This window comes from Varroa destructor, unplaced genomic scaffold, assembly GCF_002443255.2.
Source record: "Varroa destructor unplaced genomic scaffold, Vdes_3.0 BEIS01000003.1, whole genome shotgun sequence".
Lineage (NCBI taxonomy): Eukaryota > Metazoa > Arthropoda > Arachnida > Mesostigmata > Varroidae > Varroa > Varroa destructor.
The window spans coordinates 2,307,785-2,322,420 of record NW_019211456.1 but is presented as its reverse complement, the minus strand read 5'-3'; the positions used below and the strand labels follow the sequence as shown (position 1 = coordinate 2,322,420).

Below are 14,636 nucleotides of genomic sequence, written 5' to 3'. Positions count from 1 at the left end.
AATAGAGGAGACTTTGGTAGAATTACGACGTTTATTATCAAAAGTCAAAGCGTTTATAGTCTCCATTGCACCCGCCAATCATTTCCTCTGTTTCGCGATGTAAGCATCGACGCCTTTTTCTAGAAAAGCTAGCGTACCCATGTGGTTCATAACAACCTCGTGAAAATCGCGAATGTCGAATGCTGAACCTGCAATGATATTATATGATAGTTAAAAAGAAACAAGTTACTAAGGGTTTATGTCAGTGTAATGTCACATGGCCTGTGAGAACGCGTTGAAAATCTCTCTCCTTACATACTAAGTAATCGAAGTTCCTAGTTTAGCAACCTGAAGTTTTCTTATGACTAAACAACATGGACAAAATTTCTGGTACTGGAACTTTCAATTAGCCATTGTAAAACACAATATTAAATCCCTTTATTAGCAAACCCTATACCAAAGGTTTTAGTTCTGATTAGGACAGAAAAGGACATTTCTTGGTAAAGCAAGGGAAATGAACAGCGTACCAAGCGCGTCGTTGGCTTTTTGTCGGAGCTGTTTGATTCGAAGTTCTCCAATCTTGTATCCACATGCTTGTCCAGGCCAGGTAATATACCGATCAACTTCCGACTCGATTTCCGAAAGTGACGACGCCGTATGCTCCAACATAAAATCAATCGCCTGTTGACGCGTCCAGCTGCCAAATAAAGGTAAAAACTATTGCTAAATCCGATGCCTTGATCTAGCAACTAGCCCAAATGTAATCAACGAGAACGGGTCCTTATTGCAGATAAAAAAAAAAATGTCATTTCTGTTTTGAACTGATGTAAATTTGAACGCATATGTGGCTACGATAAAGTTGTGTGACTAATATTGGTTATTTGAAAAAAATTTGTAACATGAACATTCCTGGTTTTCCGTGGAAACTTACTTGAACGCATGCATGCCTGTATCAACTACCAGGCGGCAAGCCCTTAATATTTCTTGAGAGTAATGGCCGTACTTCTCGTATGGCGTATGATAAACTCCCATTTCATGGCCCAAAGACTCGCTGTACAAGCCCCAACCCTAGGATCAAGCCATGCGCATGGAAAATCGAATGCGCACCGTTGGTTAATATGTTTGTTACTTGACTTGTTTTCGCTGTTTCACCTTACAAAGGTACCTACTACAGATACGCATTATATATATATATATATATATATATATTAGTGAGAGTATGAAATGGCTTTACAGTAGGGTACAAATCGTCTTCAATTGCTGTGCAGGAAAGTTCGAAAAAGAAGTACTTTTATTTTTTATGATTGTTTTGAAACTGTTGTTAACTGAACGTAGATAAAGGCCGCAAAGACGGGCAGCGATTCAGAACAATTTCCATTGCTTTTTTAAAAATCGATCCTAATCGACAAGGACTTGTGAATAACGAAGCAGGAGTACAACGTGGGCTTCGGCTACAAGGTCCTAGGCTAAATAGCCTAAAAATACAGCTACTAGGGAACTTTGTATTACTAACTTAAGTGGCTCGTTAATTGTATCAAAAGCCGAAACTCTGAGGCTTGAATCTTGGAAATTTTACTAAACTTGATTTACAAACAACGATCACAAGGAATGTCCGAATTAGATAGCAACCCTACGAGGGCTACTATCTAATCCAACTGTAGGAACGCAGTCCACTAGCAAAGCTCTACGAGATTTCTGCAGAAAGTAGCGTGAAGGCTATAGGAAATCTTTTTTCCGACTATTCATTGTTACCGTAAAAATCGCTTTCGCTGCAAACTTGTGAACAAAAACCGCTTATGTAGAGTTGTATGTCAAGGTAGAACGAATATATCCTTACCCTTTCTGGTAAAAAATAAAGGCTTTAAGCTTGTTGCTTGAGTGTGTGGAAAAGATGGCAAGCAATCTTCACAGAAATAAAGTACTAAAGGTCCAATCAAATAAAATAGCTAAACCAAAAACGCGATTTCATCTTCTATGTATGCCTCGTGCTTCGAAATGAAAAATAATGTGGTGCAATATATATATATATATATATATATATATATATATATATATATAAACGGAGAAATCGCAATATAAAGCGAGTGGCTGTGGAACACTTGCTACTGGCGACCAAACGACGAAGCTAAGCTTGAATGTATTGTCTATATTCAGACACACGTGCATAAATGTATATACATTTAATTGAGCATCAATAGAATACAACCGGAATCAGAATAAAAAGAAAGCATGTAGTTACTTACCTCAATATACGCAGTATGTAAAGGAAAATGGGTAGGCATATCCGTATAGCGACGATCTTCCATGAGCAGCCGGAAGCTGGCCAAATCGCGTGTCTCAAGTAGACGAGACCCCTGGAGATGATGGCCTGGGTTAGCTTCATGTAAGGCCAGTGCTGGCATTATGTAGGTTGGCGAGCGACGAACGTCATTTCCGTTAATGTAAAACATACCTGGACGCGAACCGTCTACTGCACCCTGAAAGATCAAAGTATGGTTATGTTGGTATGCAGCACAGACCTTTGAGTCAGTATGACTTTAAACTGAGTGGTGTGACTAGTTAAAACAAACCAAAAGTTTACGATTGGTCTTCCAGCCAATTTTGCATCAAAATGAAAGATTGAAAAATCCGCTTTCCTTTATGACCAAGGTAACATACTTTTCAGAAAAAGTCGATATATCCTACCGGATTAAGCGTCTGCAGTTTTAGTCTTTGGATTAATATTTCTTTTGACAACATGCACGATATTATCAATAGCATTCACACATCAGACGACAGTGTGTACAGCATCACGGATGGTTGTTTCATGCAATTTAATAATACGAAAGAGGAATGGACATTAACGCAGTGTCTATGAGGAATAAACACCGAGTAAAACGCGGAGTAAAATGTGTAAACAAGCTGACGAGAAATAATTATAATTTATAAGATTATTATAATTATTATATATTATTATAATTAAGAAATAATTCTAAATATAATATAACGAGCCGAGATGCCCGTAATATTATGTTACTCACAATAGCCATTTACCGTAGAGTTTACATATCCATAGAGGTTCTTCAAAAGAATTAATGAATCGATTTTATACCTGAATGTAGTATGCAGCAGGTCCAGCAGCTCTTGACGCACTCACGAGTTCGAGATTTAACTTAGCTTGTGGCACAGTGCGGAAATATTTTGACAGTTGCGGTTGAATTCTTTCCTCGAGAATACACTTATAAAGGTCTTTTATCTCTTCCTGACTACCGAGAATGAACTGCGGATCCTGACGCATCTTTTCAGCAAAGTCCTTAGGCGTATCCTGGAGTCCCAGTTCAGTAATCACCTTTTTTAATAAAATTATAATATAACAAGTTAAAATGTGTTTACTATTTTATTGTACATTGTGTTTATCATCTTTTTCACCTGAGCGCAGTACGCAGCGCAGTTGACCCTTAAAGAACCTGGGCCTACAAACTTAAACTAATGCCTTAAAGTGACCCTAACGCGCGTCCTTAGACATGTGAGTCATTTCATCACCTAGTAGACTTCAGAGTGTTTGTATCCAATGTTAATTTACAGGATATATATGTACATCACCTTTTTGATTTCGTTATTGATTCGTGCAACCTCCTTTAATCCAATGTCGTGCACGTCAGATGGCTTCGCTGCGTACCCGAGATGGTGCTTAAGGCATTCAGCATAATACGCCTCTCCATTGGGCAATGAACTAACGCCTATATTCTTCCGACAAGCCGCTAGATACTCATCTCTAGGCAAATCAAGGCATAGGTACCATTAAGAAAACATTATAAACTCGCCATCTTTGATTAATCACAGCTTGCACGACCAAGTACCTCAGTTTTTTTAGCAAGTTCAATTATGCGTTGGAAAGACCCCACAGATGTTGGATGGTTTTGTGTGAATTTCAGGGGAAAAACGAACGCTCACATAATATAGATCAATACTAATACCGATCCGGTACTAACCTGATAAAGTCCCTTAAAACAGAAAGTCCTTTCTGAGCTTCTCTGATACCCTCGATAACTTGCATCTTCTGTGAGTCAGTTAGGGTGAGCTTACTCTCTGCAACCGGCCTATGATCAGTCACATTTGGTTTGCGTCAATTACACGTACGATATACTCAAAACTCCCACCGATATAGTAATTATGGTTATTTTCAGTGCGCTTAACTTTGGAACTGTGTGGTCTACCAGCTTGAAGCAAATAACGATGCAAGAAAATGAATAATAATAAAGTAGTAAGAGATCCTAGGTCAAAATTAAGATATTTTTATCAGCCAAAAGCCTGCAGGCAGCGTTATGGATTATGCACATGTGCTACGTACGTGTAGTAAGGCGTATTACTGGGCTCCTGATTGACTAGGTCTGTAAGGCTTTCTACCACATTTTTCTGAAATAACATCGAGAAGAAACAATCAGGTCTTGCTTGCCGTCGAGGAATTGCACGAACACTTTCTTTATTCTTCCTACAACTGTCACAAATATCGAACACATAAAATGATGGATCTTTTTGATTCGTAAAAAGTGAAATAGATCAACATTAACGGAGCTTTTAGAAGTGCATTTAACTGTATCTATTTGATTTTTATAAAGGCAATTGACTTTATAAAATAGCATTACGGGAATATAACAGAATGCATGCTAAATAGTGGCTCATTTTTTTTTAATAAATGGGGAAAAAACGTATCAGGTATAGTTAGACATTCAACTGTGACTTTTAAGGGTTATTCAACAATATCTCTACAGGTGATATTTAAATAGAGATGAGAGTAAATAAAAGGATTATATATACTTATGAAAAAAAAGTTGAAAATTTTGCAATGTTCCTAATTTAGCGTGCTTTGGACGTGTCACTTAAATAATTGTTAAACATGATCAATAGCCGAGGAACAGCCCGTGAACCGATGTTATGGTTAAGTTAAGAACCAACAGTAGTTTCGAGTGATTATGGAAGCTGAAAAACAAGAAAAAATAATCTATCTTTAAAACAATTTTGGAAGTGAATATTTTGATTTAAAAAAAATGTTTGACAGATCTAGACCGGCTACCTTTTGGTGAAGCTAAGCATTTCCACGTGAGTGTATTTAAATGCACCTTTGTTATCTGTGTACTAGGAGCTACGCGGAGGAATTAAAAAATCTCGGCAAAGAAACATTTGACTTGGAAATCTAACGAAGAACTAAGGATGAGTTGAGTGAATAAGCTTGACAACATTATTATGTAACTGTCTATTCTATAAAACTGTTTCGATACTCCATGATACATATGGCGGGCAGATAGGAACACTAGTCATTTGTAGATATAAATTTTTATGGCCTGTCATTGCTGGCGTTATGTATCTATAATTTCAATGAAGTTCCTTTGAAAACAATAAGATGATTCATACTGAATCTTGTTGAACACTAAGCGGGTGAATTTACTACAGTAGAACAAGTGCCAGCGTTAAATAAGGCGTTAGCAGATATATTAATGCAATTTGTATTATGCTTATTACTGCAAGTGGATTAGTGTATGTCTACGTCTTCATACTTTCAGTTTCTCTTTAGGCACGCACCAATGAGATAGAATGCAATGTAAGCTCGCTGCGAATCCCTTCCCGCATAATCTCCACAACGCCCTCGATTTGTGCAGGAACGGCACGCAATCGTCGAGTCAACTTATTAAAGTCGTCCGCAGTTTCGAACTTCATATATGAGATAATTTGTGCTAACTCTACATTCAAACCTGCAGGCAGATAAAATAGGCCGTTAGTCACAAGATTCACATGCTTGCGTAGATTGCGTGCGTCCATATTTATGCTTGTACATTACGGACTATCTGCCGTTGTGTACTGGCGTAATTAGTCAAGAAAAAGTTTTTCTAATGTTAATGGATACCGGTGATAAACCACTGCACCATGCTAACATCATTCGCCAAGAAATGCTAACTTAAAAAATAACACATTTATAACCTTGCTTTTAGTGTTCACGAATTCATGGTAGGAAATTACTAACCGTCGATTCTCGCCAACGGAAAGACGTAGGACTTCGTAGCAAAGCCGTCAAGATATATCTGTAACATCTCTATAAACAGATCTAGATCCACTAATGATGATAAGCAGGTGGCTTCGCATTGCTGAGCTTTATCAAGACGAAGCTGTTTAGCTCGTTCTAGGAGACTGACAACCTTAGTACGGCGTGACTCGAACGAAGCCAGGCTGTATGACTCCAGCTGCACACAGATACGCATGCAAAAAAAGGGCGATTCGTAGTGTTGTTGGCGGGCTTAGCATGTCGTTTCTTTGAATTGAAGCTTACTTTAATTGCATTGGAAAATTACTAGTAATTTATGCTGAAATATGATGTGCATTTTTTTAAATTGTGTTTTTGTCATAAATTGCATATTCAAGCAGATGTGTATGTTGATATGAACTTGGGCGCAAACAATAATAGGATAACGGTGGTCGAAAAGCATACGAAAAATGCTGACCTGGTCATCGTATTTGTGGATTCCAAACATCGTTGCGAATTCCGGTGAATCTTGAAAACGCCACTCAGTAAATTCAGAGAAAAGCGCTTGTTCAGTAGAGTTCGGCTGAACCATAGTGTTACCGCCCGCCATTTTGACCGCGTGTGAGACGAACAAATAAAGAAACACCCTGTGAACACCTGAAAGTAAAATGAAAGATTCCTAGTAATTTAAAACAATAGGCGTCTGTCTATTGGAGACCCTGAAATAATGTGCGCAGATGTACTTCAGGTAATATGTACAATATGACTACGTAATGCAACGGTTGACTATCAGCTTTGTTTTTTTTTCCAATTCACATTATATACTGTTTGGATGCTTCATTAGATGAAATTTCAGGCACATGAAAGAGAGAGAGAGTCGTACGAGAAACTTTTCTCAGATGTCTATCCAAGCATATTATGACGAGTAATGCTCTTCATGGCAAAATAGGATCGCTACGGAAGTCCTATTTAGAAAATGTATCACCAATTTAACAGGAGTAAAATGCAGGACGCAGCCACACATATGATCGTAGCTAACAAGTTAGGAACCACAGAGTTTACCTGACCCGATGGAGCTGTATTCTGAGATCGCGAAACCGATAATTCACTGTGGGTAATTTTTAACCTTTTCAAAGGGCTGAGGAATATACACGTGGTCGGCGCATGTGTGTGTGTGAACCTTATACGTACCGCCGTAAGGCTTCTGGCCAATAGGCCTCAATAAAATTACGGCACAATGATCACATCCTCTGTAGAGACGATTGTGCTGGAAAATGCATACGGTTTATCCTCTTTTTTTGGTTATAAGGAAGGAAAAGCAGCCCGGAACTTTACTATACAATTTTATTATTTTTGCATTACTCGGATTTTCCATACATGGGGAAAAATATTGTCACTCAAACGGTAAGAATACTTTCTAATTTAGCGCGCCGTGCTACTGTAATAACAGATAATAATGATAATAATTTAATTCTACTAGAAATTTAAGCATTTTTTAGCAAATAATATTTGTTCTACTTTAAACTATATGGAAAATGATACCGAGCAGTGAAAATATTTTAAATCATTCACGTATGAAAACATTATATACAGTTGTGCTTTAACTCCTTATCATCTCAGAAAAACAGCTTTCGAATGTGTATCAATTTTCTAAATCTAGATAAAGAGCTTTCCTTATTTCTATTTATGATAAAGCCTAAAAGAGTAGATTAAAACAAGTAATTGATATTGACCTGTTGAACCTAAACAAGAAATAATCGACCGAATAGTTAGTAAAACTTTCAGGAGATGTCGGAATATTAGTATATATCTACACGATGGTTGTAATGAGCTAGTCTGTAAAGCTAATTTTTTTGTAGATACAAATACCTATGCAGTATATTTAAATACTATATGTTAGACTAGAGTAAAAACCCACAGACCTGTGCATTACGTTGCACAAAGAAAGCGGTCCTCAAATTCGTCGACTAAAACATTCAGGCTGTGTATATATAACCTTAAAGGCCTATTACCTCAATGTGAATTTGCTGGGAAGCAACTGATACTTCCAAAAAATTGTTATTTACCTGTCGTCCTAAGCTAAAGTTGTAGTGCTATATTTATTGAAACTAAACACGTGAAACTGAAATTAGATAAAAAAAAAAACTCACTTCCGGTAATGCCGTTCAATTTCGCTTCAGACGCTATATCTATATACTATAAATTTACATTGATAACTATTTCATTAAACTTATGCTGATTTATTTCCGAATGCAAAAAGATAACGCTATCACAAATTCGGAGCAACAATGAGAAACGCCTATTAATTAATTTTAATGATCACTGTTTTTTTCGACAAAATATATAACATCGTCACGAATTATTTTTTCATACGAAAATGTTCCCCAAGAAAAGGGTGCATTTGGATTCTAACTTACTGTCTCTGCTCAAGCCTACGCTAACGTCGAAGCGTTAAGTGTTGCCTCGTACAAGATTGCATCCGAGATCTATCTGTTTTGCTTGACAGACATTTTAAGCGTTATAAGCAACGGTTCTCGTCAAAGCAGGTTACGTAAATAAATGTAACAGAACCAAGTTTTCACACTTTGGGCGTCGGAGCTTCGTTTTCGTAAATATAGAAAGTAGCTAGGAAAACGCATCAAAATGAACCTACTCAGTGTTTCGAATAAAATGGTGCAAATGCCTCGACAAGCTTTGTAATGTCAGACAGCTATATGTGCAAGACGAGCACGCGACGTAAGCAATAACAGAACATTACAAAGGGACAGACAGGTCTACTTACTGATCCTCTCAGCTGATCGCTGTATGGCCACTTCTTGCGCGTAAATGCCAACCCTATTATCTTTAGAGTTTAAACTGGGCAGCGCCAAAAACGGCTTCTCCAGCATTAATGAAAACTTTAGTGTGATTTTGACGGACTTTAACCCCCAAGTATTTAGTGTTATTTGTTAACATGCAACAATAAGTTCAAATCGTACATCGGGAGCATAGTTATACGACGTGGTGTCTTGTAATGATCCCCGAAAGCTCAAAAGAAAAAGCACTAAAGAGAAATGCTTCAGCGTGCTAACCTCTAACTTTTTCCATTGCTTAGCTAATCATACGATTCTTAACATCTGAATTTTGTTTTGGTATGACAACAATTTTTATTATGCTGTATTCTAAATCGAGAGAAATCTATATATTTTTTATATTATGCGAATATATATATATATATATATATATATATATATATATATATATATATATATATATATTTGCATACAAATGAATCCCTGGTCTAAATTTGGGCTGTTACAATACTCACTCTGTACAACAAAGGTACTGTTTTATATGCTTTAAGGTGCTAGGGCTATTTATTGTTAATCTTTATCAAACAGTGCTAAAATAAACATTCGAATAGAGTCTCAGAGAAGTTTTTTCTCAGTTAAGGCATTGCATGCGCTTTATTTTGCAAATACGAATGAATACCACTCAAAAAACAAACTGGATTAATTAGCTGGATGACGATCCGTGGCTAAGGTGTACCTGAAAACTTTTCAATAAAAAAAAGTAAAACATTGCCGAACTAAAATTTGGCTCAAACTCAGCAAAAACTTGCTGATCGTTATGCAGTGACTTGACAAACAGTTATGAGTTGTCTTTGAGGAAAAAAAAAGTAGTGACGTGAATTGGCTTGGCAGGTATACATAGAATTATATCGTTCCGTTCGGCTAATTTACATGGGCCGAATATAGACCTGTTGATTGTCTTATCCTTCTCAAGCATTTTTCGGTATATAAGACTATTCAGGTAATGTTTTTTGGGATAGAAATTTAGGTTATATTGGAAACTTGGGTATATTTCTTGGAGCTATTCATATCTTTTTCTGGATCACATGAGAAACATCATTTTCAATCGTTCGTAACAATTCTGTGTAGAAACCTGTTATCGTAGCTATAGGTTGCTTAGTGGGGGGCGAAATGCTGGGGATCGACAAAAAGCCGTATTTTTTTGTGTGCTTTGTAGGGTCCATATTACATCAAGGTTTCTGGTTTTTGACAAAATTACATACATCTGAAAAATTTGACAGTATCCCGTTCCCAGATTTTCTGTTCGGGCAATAAACGAATTGTTTGCCGTCCGAGGTCCTCATTGACTATGGATTGTTCACCAGGATGGGATATATCTTTTAAATTTAAAGTCCCTTCGTTGAGCTTAACTTTCCCTTCAAATAGTCTTGTAAGTTATACAATTCCCGTTGCACACAACGAAGATATTTCACGCTGCTTTGACTGTTTTTTTAGCCTTGGCAAAAGGCAAAATAGAATAAGTGTGAAAAATGCATCTTTGGAGCCTGAGTTCAACGCAAAATTCCGTTCACTGTAACAAAAAAAATGTAACCCTTTCTAGCTTAGATGGAAGTAAACAAACGGTGAAATAGTACGAAGAGAGAAAATGGTAAAAACAAACCGGTATTATTTAAGTCATAAGTATCCGGTTTAAATTGATACGAGATTACCTGGCATAGGGGTTAACTTCTCTCAAAACGAGAGAATTGTTGTAGCGGTTTCTCTAATTGCAACTACTAAAAACCAACAACATGCTACAAAGTTAAAGTTATGGACAATGGACATTTTCGACCACGAAATTTTCCAGCATCGTAAGAGGCGTTTGTAATGACACCAGTGCTTATCCTGTCCTGCAGTCCTCTAATAGTTTTCCAAATATAATAACTTTTACATTTGGGGTAACTTTTATCTACAAGCCCGTTGTATTTGCAATGTGTTGAACGAAATTTAACCTGTTTTTAGCCTTCAAGTGTGGATGTCTCTAAAGGGAAAAAGCGTATCTTTAACAATTAGTCTATTTAGCTGGAATCAAACAGCTGTCGAAGTAGCATGGGATTCTCTGTCATGTAGAACAAGGACAATATGACTAAAATGACTGCTCGAATGGTTTGGTAGATGGTAGATCTTGGATCTAGAGGATGCATCCCATCCTGACCGGCCTTTCGAGCTCGATGAGTTTATTGACCACGAAAGTAAGCGGCGAACATTCGAGCATCGACAGGTGTCGTTGATGTAAGCAATTTTTATCAGAAATAGAGAATCTGAAAGCAGCATAGAATGGGCAAAGCGGACCAGAAAACACCGCTTTTTATTGATCTTCAGCGTCTTGGCAATGAGCAACGCGCAGTCACACTGAGAGCTTTCATTACAGAATTGTTATGGATGACAAGATGCGAGATTTCCACGTCGATATGAAACAACGAAAAGAACGGCTAGTTCCGGAAAATATGTCGGAGCATAAAGTTAAATCATACATCTATTCTAAAAAAAAAAAACAACACTTTGTATTAGGTGGGGTTAGACTTATTTTATACACCGAAATGGGCTTGACAAGCAGAAAACGATAGACAAAAATCTAAGTATGGCCCAGTTACATCCACTGAACGAAGCTTTCCAAAGGAAAAGGCTTGAAAGACAAAGCAAAATCATCCTTTTCCACGACAACCCAGGGCCACAGAAAACAGGAATCGTTAAAGTCACTTTGCAAAAATTTGAGTAGGTTCTTGTTTCTTGAGATCCCGCGCTGACAAATGCTTTTTTTAATTACTGCAAGACTCAAATTTGACGCTTGATAATGATGACGGAACGACTTCTTCGACACTATACCTGACAATTCTTAGCCGGAGGCAATGAATAAATTGGTTGAGAGGTGCGAGAGGGCATGCCATACATTTATTTGTCGCTAGAGTTTGAGTAAAGCGCCACTTTTTTGTAAGATGAAAAAACTGACATTATTTTTGTACATATTTAATAAAACGGTGAAGTACTTTAATTTACTTGACTACTTATGCCGGGTTTAAAGATGATAGTAGAACTGTCAGAAAAATTGTTTATAGAAAATCCAATTTAAAGAATAGCACCCTACATTTGACAAACTTATTTTCAGTTGTATAATAACAAATAATTAGTCTTACTTTGTATAAAAGCTTTGCCGAAATAACGCAAACGACTGATTCTTTTAGTCGAATTGATGTAACAGGCTGGCGCAAGTTTAAGATTTGGATCGATTTTGGTGAAAAATCTTATAAAAATGAAAAAATCACGAGTTACATGGCTCAGAGCGTCACTATAATTCGCGTGTTCAAACGCTCTGCAAAATTTTCAATGATAATAAAGCTGCTCTTTAAAAAATAACTAGAAGAAATAATCGTTATTAATTATGGTCAATCTTTTAATTTTTAATATGGCGCGGTTCAAGAAGTTTTTGTGGCCACATTTTTATGGACTATGCGGATAAAGCCAAAGGCCTGTTCTTATATTCAGTGCCCACTAACTATTAACGAGGCTAGTGAATACTGAAACAAGCCTTAGTTTTAAAGGACAATAGTGAAACACAATCAAATATCTCTATACATGCGGTAGCTAGGCTATGGGGTGGCAATATTGATGAGGGCTAACTGTAATGTACGCTTCATCCGAAAGAGAAAAACAGTAAAACTAAAAAGTAAACTGAAAGTGCTGGGTATGCCTAGCTTAGCGTGGAGCATACAATGAGGACTACATCAGTGGAAAAGGTTTTTACTAAAAAATATTAGGAAAAATCAAAAAGCATTTTGCGTACGAGGCTTTTTGCTTACATTCGTAAAAAACTGAACCTTGTTTGGTCGGACTACCAAAGTAATCGAGCAATAGGCCCTCCTGGACTAATCGAGTGATTCCTAACTCGTGTATTCAAATAAGCATGCTCAGTAACATCGTAGTACTAGCTTGATAGCTTGACATGCATTTCATTGGATAGCCTCTGCAATATCCGATATTTTCGAAAACGTGTTTAGCTCTTGTTTTTTGTTACCAAACGCGCGTTATCATATCAACGGATAAACATAATGGATGAAAAAAATTGACTACATTTTGAAGTCTGCTAAAACAAGTGACTGCTAGAAGCAAAATAGATTTTTATATTGTTTTTATGCAATAGTTATCCATAAGGTCAACTTAACTTCACTTACTGTACATAACTGAGCTGCATTTGTAGTCCTTTCTGACGGTAACTTGACGAACACGGTCCTTTTTCGACCTACTAATTTACATTCTACAAGCAAGCTATTTCTTCTTCATACTCTTCCTGTACTGCTCTAACCAAGAAGAATTTCGGGAGTCCGGTCACAGCTATCAGCAGTTTATCATCTATATAATCTAACACGGTGGAAAACGGACAGTCACGCATTACGTAGATATGCCAATATTCAAAAAATTCCGCCTCCTGGAAAAAATTGTATTAAGATGGGATGTTTCCTTAATTTATTACGTACTCGAATTTTATTATTATAATTCGTTTTCAGGTGAGAAAACTCTTCATACTGATAAGCCGTGCCTTCTATTTGCTTAAACTTTTAAGCTGCTTTACTGTACTAAACCGCTTATTCCCTACCAACTGCCTTTACATATTCATTTCCGATTGTTGCGTGAAGGACCTACACGCTTTGTTTGGTGAGTATGAGATTAGCAGCGCAAACCTGACATAAGTATAAAATCAAAAGCTAGCTCTATGGTATTTGACTTCAGAAACAGCTGAACCGTCCATGCAGTCAGGCGCGGACATTTTAAAACTGGTCAGTTGAGATGAGTTCGTATCCCCTTCAGTTGTCATCTTATACGTCGACCATCGTCGTGATGGAACGTTAATTAAATCCCGGACGAGAGGCAGGGCTCTGAAAATAGCGCGAGGCATCGTGCGTGTGAAACTCTATGTTTTCATATTAATCATTCTGCACCCAGAGTGAATGTTGCTATTCAAATAGCTGGTTATGACTACTGAAGTACAAACAGCAAGGTTGAGGATGATATTTTAAGCTCCTCAGAACAAGAATAAAGTGGCTTCTAGTTATTTAAAATTTCTACAGCTTTAATCTATTCATTTCTAAAAAAGTGTGCTTTAGATCCAGGCTTGAAAAAAAACTCTGGTCTTTTCAATCTGTCGTAACCATCTAAAGCGGGCTGCAAAGCTTAAAAATAGTCGGTAGTTATAACAAGACGGCCATATAATACTGGACGCGGCGGTTAACGCTGAGATTTTCTACAGAAACCGACAAAAAAGTTTTGCAATAAAGTTCAAGTTTAACGAAATTATCAGTCTATGTTATATATACCGTATTATCAGTAACTGCAAGTAGCCGTGGAAGAAAATTTATTTTAGACACAAGGAGTGCTTACTATGGATAGTTAGAACTCAGAATAGAGAACCTGTATTGCACTCTTTCAAGTCGTTTTTCAAAGCTACAAATATCTTTTATTTATTCGTTGAGAGAAGCAGTGCGAAACGTTCCGCTTCTTAAATACAAACAACTAATAAGCCATTATCATCACCTAATTATTATAAACTAAATTCGTTAGTGAGTTGAAAGGATATGTAGTGGCTATATGACAGAAATCTGTCATTCTCTCCGTGCAGATTTATAGATGAGCCTTGCATAAATAAAGAATAAAACTATGAACCATATATTTACAATATATTTTTATTGTTTGCTGTCATATATATCTTTCTTTAATCTGTACATGAATACCTTGTTATATATATATATATTATCTTCGGTAATTGGATGCCATTTGATGCCGCGTGTAGGAAGAGGTTGTTTTTGAAGCCCGTTCTCTACCTGGACTTGAGAATTAAC

The 14,636-nt window shown here is 36.9% G+C and overlaps 1 protein-coding gene across 5 annotated transcripts; it reads right to left on the bottom strand.

The window, feature by feature from the left end:
* Positions 1–12: 12 nt before the first annotated feature.
* Positions 13–13,122, bottom strand: LOC111247772 (uncharacterized). 5 transcript variants are annotated; one of them, XM_022799099.2, is made up of 12 exons: positions 12,975–13,122; positions 6,453–6,631; positions 5,978–6,194; positions 5,539–5,708; positions 4,310–4,374; positions 3,951–4,058; positions 3,562–3,733; positions 3,071–3,307; positions 2,223–2,456; positions 911–1,047; positions 507–676; positions 13–188 (listed from the first exon to the last, which is right to left on the bottom strand). In XM_022799099.2, the coding sequence occupies exons 1-12, from the start codon at positions 12,979–12,981 to the stop codon at positions 79–81; spliced, it is 1,806 nt and encodes a 601-aa protein (XP_022654834.1). In that variant the 5' UTR covers positions 12,982–13,122; the 3' UTR covers positions 13–78. The 5 variants fall into 5 exon arrangements, with proteins under 5 accessions (XP_022654834.1, XP_086838836.1, XP_022654835.1 ...); XM_086982710.1 differs by lacking the exon at positions 12,975–13,122 and adding an exon at positions 8,757–8,865; XM_022799100.2 differs by lacking the exon at positions 12,975–13,122 and adding an exon at positions 8,628–8,761.
* Positions 13,123–14,636: the final 1,514 nt, after the last annotated feature.

Excerpts from the sequence above, each read along its gene's own strand:
- LOC111247772 (XM_086982710.1), bottom strand. The coding sequence starts at position 8,862 with ATGCTGGAGAAGCCGTTTTTGGCGCTGCCCAGTTTAAACTCTAAAGAT. Across the intron at positions 6,195-6,452 it reads TCCACAAATACGATGACCAG|CTGGAGTCATACAGCCTGGC; the intron begins GTCAGCATTTTT and ends ATCTGTGTGCAG. Across the intron at positions 4,059-4,309 it reads AGTAATACGCCTTACTACAC|GCCGGTTGCAGAGAGTAAGC; the intron begins GTACGTAGCACA and ends GACTGATCATAG.